The 18649-nt window shown below is 37.5% G+C and overlaps 1 protein-coding gene across 15 annotated transcripts in view; it reads left to right on the forward strand.

Moving 5' to 3' along the window:
- tex2 (testis expressed 2) overlaps positions 1-18649 on the forward strand; it is a 61224-nt gene that overhangs the window by 32052 nt on the left and 10523 nt on the right. For 8 of the 15 annotated variants that reach the window (XM_081385018.1, XM_081385032.1, XM_081385026.1 and 5 more), the window contains exons 2-8: positions 3723-5247; positions 13412-13612; positions 14699-15011; positions 16374-16424; positions 16700-16908; positions 17327-17470; positions 17554-17653. In XM_081385018.1, the coding sequence (XP_081241144.1) occupies positions 3748-5247; positions 13412-13612; positions 14699-15011; positions 16374-16424; positions 16700-16908; positions 17327-17470; positions 17554-17653 (2518 nt within the window). In that variant the 5' untranslated portion in view covers positions 3723-3747. Of the gene's footprint in view, positions 1-1307; positions 1355-3722; positions 5248-13411; positions 13613-14698; positions 15012-16373; positions 16425-16699; positions 16909-17326; positions 17471-17553; positions 17654-18649 lie in introns of those variants that run through there. The other 7 variants (XM_081385023.1, XM_081385022.1, XM_081385024.1 and 4 more) reach the window with 3 other exon arrangements.

Consider the following 18649-nt stretch of genomic DNA (forward strand, 5'->3'; position numbering starts at 1 on the left):
TGATCATTAAGTTTTTACATTTTTACATACTCATCAAAATAAGTTTAGCAATTTTCAACTCATTTTTTAAGTTAGTTTAATGTAGCCTAATTTAAGTTGAAATAACTTAAATATCTAATAACATCTGTAACTCAAGATATATCACGGAAATGTGTGTTTTGGTCTCGTGAACACGACTAGATAGACGCCTCGTGTCGAGGACGGCAATAGCTATTGTAAAACTGTTGACCTGCCATTTATAAACATTACACCTAAAGTTGTAGAATAAATAAATCCAATAAATATTAATAATTAATACTGTCTCTTTGATCGCTTTCTGTGTAATATCAGTGTTTTTCATGCTACTGAATGAAACCATGTGCATGTGAAGTCGATTGCTTGATTATGCTAATGCTAATGTAGAAATACACAATTTTGAGATGAAACACTGACTACAGTTATGACAGCATGCACAGATTATGCTCGTTCACTGCTAACTGCACAACATTTGTATAACTTGTGTTGTTGTTTTTAGCAAGGAAGTTTAGAGATCTGAAACTTTCAGTATGCTTGTATAGATTAATGTCCTCTCTTATATGTGAAAAGTGTTATTGGATATTTAAGTTATTTCAACTTAAATTACATTAAACTGACTTAAAAAATGAGTTGAATCTTGTATACAATTGCTTAACTTATTTTGATGAGTTAAAGCAATGTAAAAACTTATGTTGTCACAACTTACTGATCATATAATTTTTTACAGTGTAGAAACTGATGGAAATAAATGATTTAAATCTAATTTGTGGCATAAAGTCTCAGACAAACTCTAAGTTTCTATTCTCTGGAAGAAGATACATGTGTTTATTTATTCTATTGTAGGTGTGTAATGTTTATGAATGGCAGGTCAACAGTTTTACTAGCTATTGCCGTCCTCGACACGTGGCGTCTATCTAGTCGTGTTCGTGACACCAAAACACACATTTCCGTGATATATCTTGTGTTATGTTATTGTATATTTAAGTTATTTCAACTTAAATTACACTACACTGACTTAAAAAATTAGTTGAAAATTGCTTAACTTATTTTGATGAGTTAAAGCAAATGTAAAAAACTTAAATGAGCTTAATGATCTTATAACTTTTCACATATAAGTGTGTCGTCACATTTGATTCGTGTCTTTTATTATGTCATGTCTTTTAGTTTGAAGTGATAGATCAGTGTTGTTCATAGTTTCCTGTCCCTCATCTTCCCCATTCCTGTCCTGATTGTGTTCAGGTGTTCCTCGTTTGCATCATTAGTTCTGGTTGCGCATTCACAGCCCTCATGTGTGCTTTGACTGGTGTGTTGCTTTGGGTTTATTTAACCCTCTTCTTTGGTGAGTCTCTTTGTTTTTAGGATTCGTCAAAGTGTGAAGTCTATGATTTGGTCTGTTGATTTATTTTAAAAAAATAATGCTAATAATAATAATAATAATAATAATAATAAAAGTTGAGTTCTCAACTCTAACTCACCTGAAAGTGATATTGTTGCTGGCTGAAACTGGTTAAGCTGGTGTTGTAAACTAGTATGACCTGTAAGGCCTGATGGGTGACCAGCATGAATGTGTGTCAAACCCTTACATTGTACTGTCAACAACTGGTCATCTATTGGGATAGTTCACCCAAAAGTGAAAATTCTCTCATTGACTTTCAAAATTTATATGACTTTCTTCAGATGAACACATGCAAAAAAAACAATAAATCTCTGCGAAACTTTGATTTTTTTTTTTTTCTCCAAACTTTGATTATATTTTGATTTAATTGGTAAAAGCAAGTGTGCCGAACACAATGTTAGAGATCTTTTATGTTATAATGAGTAAAATATTCTTTCACGAACTAGGAATTAAATGAGAAACACTGAGCTGAGCTGAACTGGCTTGGCTGGTTAAGGGTGTTTTTGTTTTGTTTTTCACTATGGGTGATGAACATATTTAATGAGTGTATTATTTCTCTGTAAGTCCATGAGCGGAGGAGTTCACCCAAAAAGCACACATCCTTTGTGATGTCATCTATATGACCCCAGTGGATTAATAGATGTCTTTTCTTCTGAAGCGAAACTAGAATTTCACGTCACTTTAAGTTTGTTGTCTGTAGTTTCCCACGAGATTGATGAGATTATGATTGGTGGACCTCAGACCCTCCAAGGGGAAACAATTTGTATATTTTAAAATTAAATGCTATCAATCTGGAGAGTATTTGGAGAGCTTCAACCTCTTTAGTGTCCGAATTGAGTTGAGTAAAATAAAAATAAATTGCATTTAGTGGACTCAAACCTCTTTTTAATGAGTGTTATGCAGCAAAATGTATCAATTATGAAACAAATTAAATTTCCGCTGTAAAGCAGATCTACAGAACACAATTAATGTTATCATTCAGCTCAATTTGCTCAACTATACAGAAGACACGTCTCATTATCTAGCTCAACTCAGTCAGTTTAAGTTTTGTTTAGTGACCGCAGTCAAAATAATATAACTTAAGTCACTTATGGATTTAATAGTGAGACTTTTGTTTTTGTAATCAGGCTCTCAATTTAGATTTATTTATTTATTTATGATTTAGATTTATGGGCCGATATATCGGTTATCGGCTTTCAAATATAAAGAGTTATCGGTATTGGCCAAAATGTTCATATCGGTGCATCCCTAGTTATCAGATTACTCAAGACAGCATACATTCTGCCTCATAATTTATTTATGATTGTTGCTTTTTTGCTAATATAAAAACAAAAGCATACTTGTGGCATGGTTTCCCTTTTATGTTCAGAATGTGGACAGAAGTTATTCCCTGAACAAATGAAATATCAAAATATTGGGTGGATTTGAGAGAGCCTAATGGTCCTTTCACACCAAGAATGATAACCATAACCATAAAGTTTTAACTCTAAGACTCGAGGATAGCGACAACTATAAGGATCTCTGAGTTTACAAGAGGAGATCACTTCAAAATTCACTGTTTAAATCCTTTTTGATCACTGCCGAGCACCGAACGTATGATAACTGATGAGCTTCATGTAATTTGCATGCATTTTAAAGATGTACACTTTTATTTTTATTTTTTTCAACTCTATTTGTATTAATTGTCCAAAAAACACACAAGAACAATACAGATACTCAGCGAACAAAAAGAAGAGAAAAAAGCGCGTAAACATTTGAAATGGGCCATTATTGTGACAGCAATATATATGATACATATATGATATTAAAATATGTAGGCTATTATGCACAACATTAAAAATACAAACCAAGCATTTGTGTTCACCTCATGTAAAGAGGCTGCATTAACTTGTTTTCGCTAATTACCATATTTTTTAAATGACGTCCTTTTGAGATAATGCAAGAATATAAGAACCATTTTGAATATACGTACGCACGTCTAGCTTCCTATTTTTAAAAATGAGAATTAAATAATAAATGTAAACATTATTTTCCGATTAATTACCAGTTTTAGTTCTTGTGTTTTCTTTCCTTCAGTGATTTTGCTTGTTAACAGCAGGTGTTCATCAATAATGCTCAACCATCAAATGCATTTTTACAGACGTCGACATGAGAAACAATTACCGTCCGAATAGGGCTTATGAGTGTAAAAATGTTCCGGGAAATGAATGGGAAGCACTGAGCTAAGCTGTATGTTTGTTTTCAGTATGAATAAGACGACGATGTGAAGACAGTGTGTTACATTGAAGCGTTCTCTTCTCTGTGTCCACAGGCTGTGAGCTCTTTTGAGTGGTGCCATGACCAGTCAGGGTGATGACCATGAAGACAGACTAAACCCCCAAACATCATCATCTTCTTCTCGGCCCTCAGCAGCCCGTAAGCTGCAGGTCCAGCGCTCGCTCTCCCGGGACACCATCACCATACACTTCTCTGCCAAAGGACATGAGGAAGAGGAGGAGGAAGAGGACCTTTACAGGCTCGCGGCTTCCCCGTCAGGCCTTGAAACCGAAGATCAGGGCGTAGTCACGGCTCAGGAGGCCAGCGAGGAGCTTCTCTCTGAAGGATTGGAAGTGGACGTGGTCACAGGACTGGCTTCGCAAACGCACAGTTCAGCGTTGGCGATCACACACCCCTCCGTTAGCTTAGGTTCCTCGTCCACCTCTAGTCTTATTAGCTTCTCATGGCCTTCTGAACAAAGGTCGAGTGCACCGGCACCTTCCACGCATTCGGTTTCATCCACTTCATCCCCAGCTAAAGCTTCTGCTTTACCTTCGAAGCCGTTCCTAAGCCTAGTCAAGTCTCTTTCCACTGATGTGGAGGCGCCCACTGTCCCCCCCCAATCGATAAGACACCGACATTTAATGAAAACCCTAGTTAAGTCTTTATCCACGGACACTGCTCGACCCGAACATGAGTCTCCCTCGACTCATCGCTCGCAGGATTCGCGCCTCAATCTGCACCTCTTCAAGCCGTTCACCCAAACTCGTGTTCCCGCGGTCACCGGCGACTCCAAAACTGCTCCCTCATCCCCATTAACCTCTCCGGATAGCCGCTCCTTCTTTAAAGTTCAAGAGGTTGAGGCACGAATCGAAGACACTAAGCGTCGTCTATCCGAGGTCATGTACGAGCCTCTCCAGCTTCTCAGCAAGATAATCGGCGACGAAACCGCTAGCACGACCGCGGGAGTCTCTTATCGATCCAGAAACCTTTCGTCCAGCGCATCTGAACTCTCAAACTTGTCCGCTCTCAACGGCCACTCGGAAAGCAACAACAACTACTGCATTAAAGAGGAGGAAGACGTGGACGGGGAAAGTCCTCTCGAGGGGGCGAGCGTTGACTTGCCTCTTCACAGGTCGCCATCTCTCGGATTAAACCGATGTGTCATGTCGGCTCTGGCACGTCAGGAAGATGAAGAGTTCTGTGAGCTCTACCCTGAAGACTTCGAGCTTTGTAATGAGTTAGATGGGGAGGAACCTCACTCATCTCAAGCCCGACGAGGGAGTAGCGAGGAACCGACTGAAGGGGGCGAGGAGGACGAGGAGGAAGACGAGCCTCCAGGAGTTCCCCACAACAGATTGATTCTGCTGATAGCCATGGTTTACGGTTACTTTGTGCTGCCGCTGCCGGACTATGTGTGTTGGGTGTTGACGGGAGTGGTGTCGGGGTTCATGCTGGCGATCCTGATGGTGTGGTTGTCGGCCAGGCGGAGGCCTTCGTGGGGTCGTAACAGCAACTGGAACAGAAGAGAGAACTGGAACCGGGTTCCTCTGGATATCACCGAACCTGCCATACACAAGGTGAGGCCCATTAAAGATCCTTCTTTTGCAGTGATGAAGAGCTGATGGTTTTCGATCGGTACGACTTTTAATGTTTTTTTTTTATAAGAAGTCTCTTCTGCTCATCAAGGCTGCTTTTATTTGATTAAAAACTACAACAAAAAAACAGTAATGTTGTGAAATTTGTTTATTAAAATGTAAAATAACTTTTTTTAAAATGTAATTTATTCTTGTTTTGGATGAATTTTCAGCATCATTACTCCAGTCTTCAGAGTCACATGATCCTTCAGAAATCATTCTAATATGATGATCTGATGCTCAAGAAACATTTATGATTATTATTATCAATGTTGAAAACTGTTTTCAGGATTCATTGATGAATAGAAAGTTCAAAAGAACAGCATTTATCTGAAATAGAAAGCTTTTGCCACATTAAACACTACCGTTCAAAAGTTACAGTAAAGACATGTATAACGTTGTAAAAGATTATATTTCAGATAAATGCTGTTCTTTTAAGATTTCTATTCAAAGAATCCTGAAAAAATAATAATAATCCAACCGTTTTCAACATTGATAATAATCAGAAATGTTTCTTGAGCATCAAATCATATTATAATGATTTCTGAAGGATCATGTGACACTGAAGACTGGAGTAATGATGCTGAAAATTCATCCAAAACAAGAATAAATTATATTTAAAAAAAAAGTTATTTTACATTTTAATAATATTTCACAACATTACTGTTTTTTTTTCCTGTATTTTTTAATCAAATAAAATCAGCCTTGGTGAGCAGAAGAGACTTCTTTCGAAAATATTAAAAATCATACCGATCTGGCAGGTTGCCAATATTTTTGTTAATTCACTATGCATTTCACATGTTCTTATTGAGTTATTTGTTCATACCAATTATATAAGTGCCTCTACAAATACTAATATAACCAAAAAAAAAAAGCAGAATAATAGCAATAAAAATAATATTTAGTCTATTATCTATAGTAGTCCCTAATACCCACGAGGAGTTCAAGTTGCTTGCTTATTTTAGCTTACAGTAACAGTTACTGTAAACCAAAACTTGATTCAGTCGCTCTCTCGCACGCTGGGTCTCTCTCTCGGCGCATGATTTTATATATTTAGATGTAAAGACCAATATAATGCAGTGTTATCTGTAGGGATGCACGATATATCGGCCAACATATCGGTATCGGACGATATCATATTCATTTTTAAGGTTATCGTTATCGGCCTGATAAGAACATTTGTCTGATATATTAAAGCCGATAAATAATTTTAAGATTTAAATTTATGGGCCGATATATCGGTTATCAGCTTTCAAATATAAAGAATTATCGGTATCGGCCAAAATGTTTATATCGGTGCATCCCTAGTTATCAGATTACTCAAGACAGCATTCATTCTGTCTCATAATTTATTTATGATTGTTGCTTTTTTGCTAATATAAAAACAAAAGCATAATTGTGGCATGGTTTGCCTTTTATGTTCAGAATGTGGACAGAAGTTATTCCCTGAACAAATGAAATATCAAAATATTGGGTGGATTTGAGAGAGCCTAATGGTCCTTTCACACCAAGAATGATAACCATAACCATAAAGTTTTAACTCCAAGACTCGAGGATAACAACAACTATAAGGATAATGGCACCGAGGAATGATGTCATGGGATCACTTTCTGGCAGAGGTGGAAAGAGTACTGACTTTTTTATTTTATTTTTATCTTAGTAAAAGTATTACTGCTCATAGAAGTGCTAAAAAATCTAATTTGTTGATTAACTATCTACATAACAACTGACTTCAGTTCATTAGAATAATGTCATTAAAAAATAACTACCAACACTGCAAAAAATGCTTTTCTTACTCAGTATTTTTGTCTTGTTTCCAGTCCAAATATCAAACATTTCTTAAATCAAGATGCATTTACTCAAGTAGTAAAATGACATAAGATATTAGTCTTGTTTTCTGTGGAAATTAATCAAAATCAAGTGAGTTTTTGCTGAAAACAAGCAGAATGATCTACTATTTGGGTGAGAAAAATAATCTCATTTCTGTTTAAATTAAGATATTTTTTAATTCCCCCCGAAAACAGGACATAATATATTATGTAATTTTACTCATCTAGTAAATGCATCTTGATTAAAAAATAAAATAGATATTTGGACTGGAAACAAGACAAAACAAGTATTTTTTTGCAGTGAAATGTTTACAATAACAGAATTTATTGAAACAACAGTATTTATATCTTGAAAAGGCATTAACTCAGTGCTTATATTGACATTTAAAGGACACCTTTGCAGATTTCAACCAGCGTTGTATTGTTGCAATGTCTATATTATAAGCTAAATGCCTCATCCAGTGGACTTTAGACGGCTATAAAAAGTTTTGTGTGTTGCGTCATCCAGTGGACTTTAGACGAGTTTTGCATAAATAGACTGGGATTTCGGGATGGAAGTCGAGTCACCTTTATTTAAGCGGCTTTACAGAGATAACAGGAAAATAATGCAACAAAGTTTGTGTCTAGAAAGAAATAGTGTCACAGTGTTCAGTGATGGTTCATTTCTGTTGTAAAAAAGTTATTCATTTAGTTCATTTATATATAGCCGTCAGTTCTCATATAATGGTGTCAATGCAGACAGATCAATAATATTGTTGAGTATTATTGACGTATCATGGGGGAAAGAGGACAGACACATTGTTAGTTTACTCATCCTGACATTGTAATCATACAAAAGTTGCCCTTAAACCCCCCTCCAAAAGCCCTATTATAGCGTTCTTCTCAGTTAAGCGAATGATTTACATGGAAACTCATTTAAAATGTAGTCTACTTGTTTGCTTCCAATGATAATAGTGTAGGATAGGCACTAATCTGGCTGTAGTTTATTAATGCACCTTTTCACGATGATAAAGCGCTCTCTGACTCAACATGTTGTACTACACCTGCTAGGCGAGCATCACATGTCTTTTTTATTAAATTCATGTGATTAAATAGCAGCCCTTGGGGTTTGACAGTTGCATCAGGTCATGTTGGATGTTGCTGATGTTTCAGTGCAGGACAATCCCTGAAAAAGTGTGTTTATGAACGATTAACAATATTAACTAGGGTGTCTGATATAGATATATCTCATTTATATATATATATATATATATATGAAATATACATAAACGAAATATGTAAATGAGATATATCTATATCAGACACAGTTGACGATTTACGATTTTCATTTACAGTTGACGATTTTGGCTCAATTAACTTATCCTGCACATATTTACCTTCTGCTTGTCAAAGCTACCAGGGTTCGTACAAGGTGATTAAAGTGCTTGAATTTGACGTTTTGAAATTTAAGTCTTGAAAAACCCTTAAACTTTTATGAAAAGGTACTTGAAAAGTGCTTGAATTATTGAAAGACAATATATGCGAAATTAGTGTTTAATTTTATCAATAAAACAATATTTCCACACAAAATAGTCTGATATAGAGCCGTTTCGCATGGCTATGAGTGTAATATTGCTTATAAATATCCAAGTATATGATACAGCTTTTATTCTTCAGTATGTGACGAATACAGTCAGTCACAAGCGATCCACACTCCAATCCAGAAGGAGGCGCACGGTAATGCAATGCTGATTGCTAACATTAAAACGCGCAGAAAAAGAGAGAGACTATGAGCGATATGTCTACATCTCTCACCCAGTGTTTCAACTGTGGAAAGATATCAATAAAACCATTTGAGAATATCTCGCGTAGCATTACATGTACCTCAGGCGTTTAGTGTCGTTCGCCAGAGAAATTAACTCTAGAAGCGTTTCACATATGCACTAGCCTATTCATCATATTTACTTAACCTGATAGTCTTATTGTCATATTCGTTGGTTGGGTTTATTATACGCCAGACGATTAACGTTCGCTCTGGACAGAATGTCAAGTACTGACGTTAGAGTGTATTTATGATAAAAATGATCAAAGTCCATCCAACTTATATTGACAGAACACAGAGTAAACAGAGCGTTATCTCCTGCTGGGATAATAGTTAGTAGTAACATAGTAGTTGTGTAAGTATTGTTAGTATGTCGTTCTCTGTGTGAATGGGCCTTAAACTTTAATCACAAAGTTCGGTGGTTGTTGTTGTTGTTTTTTTTCAGTTGAAGCGCTAATGATTTGAGTCTTGTCTCCACTTAAACTGGCTGAGCTGAAGAGAGTGATGTGTGCTGGGTAATATTAACACATCTGTCTGCCTGCCTATCCTTCAGTTAACAAAGCCAGCACAGCTCTAGCTCGTATTTATTTATTTAACAGAGCTGAGATTAATTTAGTTCAAGCGATGCTTTTCTGTGGTATTTTTCTCCATTTTGCTTCCTAGGTGCTTCCTAGGTTCCTAGGAGGTTTTTTTTTTTTTTTAGTTTAATTATGGTCAGGTGGTTTTCATCCGATCAAATAATCCTTTATTTAGATTTTTTGTTTAGTATCGGTTAGAAGTGTTTAATACAAAAATATGTCCAAAACTGAACACAACCATATAATTTTCTCTGAGAAAAATGAATCGCTTACAACTTATATTTGGCAAAAATGGATTCCAAATGTTTTTTGTTTAGTTTTTTGGATTCGAAACCACTCCTTGCATTTTGTTTTCCACAATGTTTTTGTGTGTTGATTGTCCACTTGCTATGTTTAATGTCTCAGAAGGTGGAAGCTGTTCTTGGTCCCTTAATTACAGGTTTTCTCCATCGCTTTGGCTCAATTCTCGAATTATTTTAATTATTTATTTATTTTCTCAAAAAAATAAATTCTGATCTCTGAACAATTAGTTTCTTGTTCATATCAGATTTGATTTTCTTAAATAATTGTACTTACTCTTTTGCACACGTGCCAAAACACATGCATGTGTTTTGGCACGTGTGCAAAAGAGTAAGTACAATTATTTACAATTTGCACATGGCTTGTTGATCAAAACTGAGGAGTTGATTCTCAGTGAAACTGTCAAACTCTTCACAACTTCTAAACCTTCTTTCATCGCATGCAAAATGATGCATTTAGTGATCAAAATCTGTCAGACATGCATTTATATTCCATAAATATAAATAAAATTGTCAACAAAAAAAAGTAGAAAAAACACGAAATTTGTGTAAAACAAGTATTTCCATGGTGAAAAGCATCTAAACGTTTAGACCAGTGTGGCTTACGATGACAACAACACTTTATTTTGGTGGCATTGGCCAGTTTACTGACACGATAACTAGAGATTGAAGCATGAATTAAATGTTTTTGGGTCATAGACAGTGTTGGGGGAAGTTACTTTGAAAAGTAATGCATTACAATATTGCGTTACTCCTTTAAAGGGGCAGTAAGTAAGAATTACTCCCATCTAGTGGTGAATTTGTATTTTGCAATCAAACTAATTTTGCTCTCCAGCGCCTCGCGTTTTCAAATGCGCGTTGCATCTACGGTAAGCGATATGTACCAAAAAGCTTTGACAGGATGTCTTCTAATAGCACCTCGTCGAGTTTTCCTTCTGGTGAACTGGTTTGTTATTTCAAACAAACTACAACTTGACACAACGAACAAACGAATGTTACAGTTTTGAACAAACAAAACTTACAACCTTGTTTATAGGACCATCTCTACTTTACTCAATAGCTGCTATTCATCAAAGAGCCTGTTTAACTTTTAACTATGTTCTACTGTCTATATCAGTGTTTCCCAACCTTTTTTCAGTCAAGGCACCCTTTGAAATTTAAAAAAAATGTGTGGCACCCTACACTAGTGTTGTCACGATACTACTTTGATACTATACTTTGAAATGTGCTGGTTTTGTTTTTTTTTTTGTTTTTTTTGATGTGCACAAATAAATGACAGGTAGGCTACCATAAGATTTTCTTCTTCCTGTTCCTTTTTTTTTTCTTCGTTCATGCATGTTACAAATGAATGAATGAATTAAACATTTTTAATTTTATATAATATATAATTTTGTTATAATTGCACAAGATAGCTTGTTTTTACTATATTTTATGTAGCCTAATAATTTCACAGTAAATCTCCAAATTAATGTAGAAACATCATAAAGACAGTATATTTCAAATAATTGTTTAATGGCATCTTTTTATGAATGAAGTGTTATTTGATTCTGATGTCACTGCTGCACTGTCACATGTGGATCCCACAAGCGTCCCATTTTCTCACAACTCTTAACGTTCATTTAAGACTTTATTTAATTTAAGACTGCTCTCATGAGGATACTCAAAGCGAAAGCTCGAAAGAGAAGTCGAGTCTGGCGCGCGTCGTGTCAGCATCACAGGACAGCGCATTCTCTTTTGTATTTTCTCGCTTGCATGGTTAGAAGCATTTGCATGAAGAAGAACGTGATTATATAATAACGCTAGCCAAAGGATGACAGAAAAAAATGCTGCTTTAATTGCGTTAAATATTTTTAACGTGTTAAATTGAAAAATATTAATTGCACGCGTTGCGTTGACAGCAGCACAACCGATGTGAATACGCGGCAAGACGGACGTTGTGACAATTCGTGTGTATTTGACTGTAAGCGCATCAATGAAAAATAGGCAGCTTTATGTGGACGCACTGGGAATGAGGCACGGGAATAAAATCACATGCAAGCGCAACCTCCGCAATTCAACGCCAAAAACTTATGATTTGCATTTGTATTATAAATTTGTGCGCATTATTTGTTGTTATTAGAGACTTCCGACGATCCGAGATTGATGGTAAAGATTTTTTATTTTTTTTTTACACAGTTTCCCGCTGGGAAACGCTGGTCTATATAGGCTAATAAAAAAACAAAAAGCCTGTAATTAAGACCTTAACCTTGACTTAGCCTACCTGTCGAGAAGAAAGCAGGCAACTTCAGCGTCTCTTTTGAAAGCTTTCTCCTGCATTAGCTATCCCGACATTATAGCTAATAACCCTTGTTTTTGTAATCTCCGATCACGTTTCCTTTTACGGTCTTATTGTGGAGTTTTTCGACTAAGAGGACTCGTTATCCTTTGACTTAACCGTGCAGTGCAGCCTTTTAAACTTGCCGGGGCAGTGACAAAAGCGCCTCTCACTGCTCTGCTCCGTTTCTGCTGGTTTCAGTCACTTGACGCGGGCTCTGAACGAAAACGCGTTGTGGAAACGCGTTGGCCTAGTACTTTTTGTCCCTCTCTGCTATTATAGTTTTTCAAGATGGCGGAACTACATGGAAGCCTCCGTGGACCTACCCGTCCCATGTATATAAAGATAATAAATTCTTCGTTTACGAGGATAAGTCAGATCATTGGCAGAGGTATTTGGACACCATTGAGGACATATTTATGAATAAAAATATTGATTTTAGATAATAAAATACCTAAAAAGTTACTTATTGTCCCTTTAAAAGTAATTTAGTTACTTTTTATAGAAAAGTAATGCGTTACGTTACTTTTGCGTTGCTTTTTTCACCTGGGCTTGTTTTTTTATAACTAAAAAGTTATATTTTTGGGCAAATATAAAGACCCTTTCACACCAAAAGTGTAATAATAAGCAGAAGAATAAGGAAAAAGGTTTAACACTTACTTAACCAATAAAAACAAAAAAATCTGTTGTCATTTTTGCTTATGGTTTAACTAAATCATCGGAGGTCAGAAGCAAGTAAATTGGTCAATAAAGTGAGATTAAATGCATATGTTTTATTGAACGTATTTAGTTATTGGAGGTTTGCTTAGTATTCAGATTCTGCATTTCACGGATTTTATTCATTTTGAGGAATATTGAATCTTTTTTTTTTGTGCAAGTTAGATGAGTAAATGCATGCTCACATTTAGTCTAGAACGATAATAACCATCATGTTTAGACACACACACACACACACGCACACTTTACGGGCACACAACACCTCCGCACTTCGATTTGACTCAACATGGGGATGAGAGCTGTCAGTCAATAAATGGGAAAACGAATTACCTTGCGTTACTTATTTGAAAAAGTAATCTGATTTCATACCTCAAGTTACTTGTAATGAGTTACACACAGCAATGGTCATAGTTGTGATGTTTCAGCAAACCGTTGTGACACTTGAGCTTACAGTTTAGAGAATGTTAACACTGTTTAGAAAAATGTGGCAAAACGATTGAGAAAACCTGCAATACTGCTTATTATTGCTTGAGTTGCTCGTTTGTTTAGTTGTGTGTGTTTGTCCTCAGGGTTGGATGAACGAGATCTACAGCTACGACCCGGAGACGTATCACGCCACGCTCACACACTCGGTGTATGTGCGTCTGGAGGGCTCAGTCCTGCGCCTGTCCAAACCCAACCGCAACGTCCCGCGCCGGGCCACCTTCAGCGAGCTCAAGCCCGACGTCTCCTACGTCAGCCAGAAGATCTACGACCTCACCAACAGTAAGGTGGGTCCGTCTGCGCACCGCCTGTGTGATGTGAACCTCTTAGACCGGAGTGTTAAATGTCTGCAATTCAGCCCAGAGCTTATAATGTTCAGGCCAAAGTTAAGGTTTAAGTTTCATTAATGGAATGTGTTTTCCCTTGCATCTAAGCGGCTCTGATGCAGCATTTCTGTGGAAGCTTGTTTCCGCCTCAGAAAGAGAAAGAAAAAAGGTAATTGCGACTTTTTATCTCACAATTCTGACTTTTTTTTCTCTCACAATTTGCGAGTTTACATCTCGCAATTCTGAATTGTGATTCGCAATTGTGTTATAAAGTCAGAATTGCATGATATTAAGTCACAATTGTGTGTTATAAAGTCAGAATTGTGTGTTATAAAGTCGCAATTGTGTGTAATAGTCACAATTTTTAAAGTCAGAATTGCATGATATAAAGTCAGAATTGCATGTTATAAAGTCAGAATTGCATGATATTCGCAATTGTGTGATATAAAGTCGCAATTATGTTTTATAAAGTCAGAATTGTTATATAGTCGCAATTGTGTGATATAAAGTCGCAATTACGTGTTATAAAGTCAGAATTGTGTGATATATAGTCGCAATTGTGTGATAGTCAGAATTTCGTGATATAAAGTCACAATTGCATGTTATAAAGTCAGAATTGCATGATATATAGTCACAATTGTGTGATATTAAGTCAGAATTGTGTTATGTAGTCGCAATTGTGTGTTAGTCGCAATTACGTGTTATAAAGTCAGAATTGTGTTATAAAGTCAGAATTGTGTGTTATATAGTCGCAATTGTGTGTTAGTCGCAATTGCGTTATAAAGTCAGAATTACATGATATAAAGTCGCAATTGTGTGTTATAAAGTCGCAATGGCATTATAATGTCACAATTGTGTGATATAAAGTCGCAATTATCTTTTAAAATGTTTTATTCTGTGGCGGAAACAAGCTTCCATAGCATTTCACTAAAAACATTGTTCTTTTGCCAAAACAAAACTCCTTAACCCCTTTAAATGCATACGATGAATGTTATATTTCCATACCATATAACAAATGAAGGTTCAGTCTGAGTTGTGGTGTTGCAGATCTACCTGGTGCCCCAGAGCCTGGCCAGGAAAAGGGTGTGGAATAAGAAGTACCCCATCTGCATTGAGCTGGCCAAGCAGGACGACTTCATGGCCAAAGCTCAGGGAGAGAAGAGCGAGGTGTCGGAGGAGAAGACCCCTGTCCTCGGAGAGAAGCCCGAGAGCGTTACCGAGGAGCCTAGGAGAGCGCACACACAACCTGTGCTGTACCTGTTCGGGAGGACCGGAAGAGACAAGGAGGAATGGTTCAGAAGGATGCTGTTTGCTTCCAAACTGAAATATGAAGCCAAGAAGCCCTCAGGCCTGCCTACAAGTAAGATGAAGTTCATGTTTATAATGCTGCTTGACTCAGATCAGGAGTTCTTTCATTAAAGGGGCCGTGTGTAGTTTCAGGAGCTTGTCATTAGCGACACCGGTGGCCGGTAAGTGAACTGCAGCTGAGACTCGTAAATGCACACGCAACGCACAAGAGACGTGATTCAGCGCCCTGATATACTCACAGCGGAGTTCTCTCATTCTTTGCTTAGAAGTAAAAGTTATGTGCTTTAAGACAAACCATGTGTAAATTCACAAGTCGACAGCATTGCTGAGTGTTTTCTCCTTAAAACTGCAGTGAACCAAAGACAGTCTCAAAAACACGCTTTGAAATCGCTGGTGTTTCTGACGTCACAAACTACCTTGTAACTAATCAGATCAACGTGTGATCGTCAACAAGTGGATCTCTGAGCTGAGCGAGTGAGTGGAGGCGGGGCTTATTTGCATATTCATAGAATCATGTATACTAAATGAGGCAAGGGTGTCGAGTTACATTCAAGATATTTTAAGGCATGAAGAATTTTAAATTCTTTTAAATATGAAACTATAGACTATATATATCTGGCAATGTGAGACTATAGTTTGAATTAATCCCTTTTCTTTGCATGTCACATTGACAGAATGGCTCTTTCGGGTATTATCCTGAATTTAGGGCTGCACGATGTATCGTTTTAGCATTGATATTGCGTTGTGCGCATCCGCAATACATGTTCTTTCTCTGCTTTTGAGCTTGAACAGACACGTGCGCACAAAATCAAGTCAAAATGCCCGTCTCAGCGAGTATCCTCGTAAACACAGTCGGTTATGTGTTGTAAACAAGAAAACGCATGCGTAACTATATTGGATCCGTGCATTCGTCTTAAAGTGACAGCAGCCTAATAAACCCGCTGCTTTCTGTGTCCCTAATGTTAATCAAAGAAATAAATAAAGCTACAAAAGTGAGTTTCTCTTTGTCTTGTGCTGTTTCTCGTGAGTCCTCATGATATATTAAATACAGCGTAGAATCTGCTCATGTCTGGCTCACTTGAACACACACGTCACTACGCAACAAATAACGGCGCACTTGTTCATTTGCATTGAAGCAATAGCGAAGATTAAAAAGCATTTGGTGAACAGAAAAGACTGTTATTTTCCAACATCCTACATTGTTTTTATGTTCTTTGTACTGTATTGATCTGTCCTCCTAAAACACATTTATGGTGAAAAGGATGAAAGAGGAAGAGAAGGAGATGCTGGATGACAGGATTTAGTTTTAATAAGAAATGAATGTAGGCTATGAAATCCAAATTGTGTGTGTGTATATGTATATATATATAAGACATAATACCCCTGCCCCTTTTTTTTTTTTTTTTTTGGCTAGTTGAAGTTCTGAATGGCCGGTACATTAAAAATTTAGTAGCCAAATTGGCCGGTGAGTGAAAAAGTTCATTTCAAACCCTGTTTGTGTGTGTAAAGAGTGTGTAGCATTATATCGATGATCGATATCTCTCTCTCTCTGTCTCTCTCTCTCTCTCTCTCTCTCTCTCTCTCTCTCTCTCTCTCTCTCTCTCTCTGTCTGTCTCATTCTCTGTCTCTCCCCCCCCCCCCTCTCTCTCTCTCTCTCTCTCTCTCTCTCTCTGTCTGTCTCATTCTCTGTCTCTCTCCCCCCCCCCCTCTCTCTCTCTCTCTCCCTCTTTCTCTCGGCAGGTGGTATGTCTCAGAGTCGCAGCAGCAGTCGTGGCAGTCTGGATGAAGTGCTCCAGTCTCTTCCCAGGCAAAAAGACCTCGGTGCCAGTGTCAAACAGAAGGTTCTGGAGTACAACGTCTACATGGCCAAATACGTGAGCCAGTCCACCGGCAGCCCGGCCGCAAGCCCTGTGCAGAGCGCTGGGAACAGCCCGGGAACCGCTAAAAAGGTCCACTAATCAGAAAGCATCTTACATTTAAAAACCAAACATCACATAAACCAACTCAGCCTAATGGTGTACCATTGGATAAGACATTGGACATTTCTATAACCTGTAATCAAACAAATTGAACTCCATATTTCCAAACCGTATTCGTAACATATATGTAACGTAACGTATAATATTCATAACGTATATGTAACAGCTTGTTGTTTGTTACATATACTGGAAACTGGAAACAGCGCATTGTGCTTAGCCATGCTAACACCTAGCCTCTTGTGGCGTATTTTGGGGAACCACTTGTGGATCTTTCAGAAATATCACACACACTTAGAGTGCAGAGCTTCCTCACTGCCAGAAAACAGTGAAGCTAGTAGTGCTATCTGTAGTATGCAATGAAGCATGTCCTGTTGTGTTTGTCTCGTAGTTTCCAGAGAGTCGTGAGCAGGAGGCCGAGTCCGAGGCCTGGGTCAATGCTCTTCTGGGTCGCATTTTCTGGGACTTTCTTGGAGAGAAGTACTGGGCAGACGTGGTGTCCAAGAAGATCCAGAAGAAGCTGAGTAAGATCAGGGTGAGTCCTGACGGGTGTGCATCTCAGCCCAGACCGTCTGACTGCGTGTTTCGAACAGTAACTCAGTGTAATGTTTATTACAGCTCCCGTACTTCATGAATGAGCTGACCCTCACTGAGCTGGACATGGGAATATCCATTCCCAAGATCCTCAGCTCCTCCAAACCATCTGTAGATCACAGAGGTAAGGCCTGGTCTGGACTCCTGAGTTTATATTAGATTAGATTACATCAGGGCTTGACATTTACACCCGCCACATAGAATATTGATGAATAAAGATGGTGTTACAGGGCTTGAATCCGCATATTGAGCATAATTTTACTCATCCTGCAGATTTTGTGCTCACACACCCAAAGTGCGGCACATAAAGACAAGTATATTGGCGATATAAAACAGAATAATGGATGTGTGCGTCAGGTCTTAAAGAGACAGCAGCCTAATAAACCGGCCGCCAAATTATGAGATGATATTAAAAATGGTGTCGATGTCAAAACTGTGAACACTGTAGACACTGTCAAATACTGATCCAACGCCTTTTAACAGCATGTTGCTCATGTAATCAGCATGCACTGCTCTTTTTGTCCATGATTTATAACTTTTTCTTCAACCACCAGAACACTCTCATTCACATTTATGCATTTGAGCAGACGCTTTTATCCAACGCGACTTGAATTTCATGTAAGGTTTACATTTCATCAGTTCATGCATTCCCTGGAGCCTCAAGCCCATGACCTCTTTGAGCTAGAGGAGGGCTATAGTGCTAAAACAGCTGAGGAAAGCGTTTTAAGCAACCTTTATTTATTAGGGGTTATGTTTGGGTAATATTAGTATATGTTTATATTTTTAAATCTTATCTTATGCCTTTAACACTCCATAGTTTGTCATCCTGGGTTTCTCTTTTATTCTATTGATTGCTTAATACTTATTTTGGCTTGTTTGGTGTATATATGTATATTATTTATTTTAATTCTTTGTAAAGCACTTTGATCAACTTTTGGTCGTGCTCTAGAAATGATTAAGTATTGAACCAGAGCAACTTACCTGGGCCCACAGCAAGAGCCATTGGTCACATTTTCATACATTTTCATTTGAAGTTGTGGTTCTTTCAGCAGTGTCCTGTGATCTTTTTCATCTCTTAATAAAGAAGAAATGTCTTTACATACTCAAATCTTTTACTGAC

This window comes from Scardinius erythrophthalmus, assembly GCF_964197995.2.
Source record: "Scardinius erythrophthalmus genome assembly, chromosome: 1".
In the NCBI taxonomy this organism is placed as follows: domain Eukaryota; kingdom Metazoa; phylum Chordata; class Actinopteri; order Cypriniformes; family Leuciscidae; genus Scardinius; species Scardinius erythrophthalmus.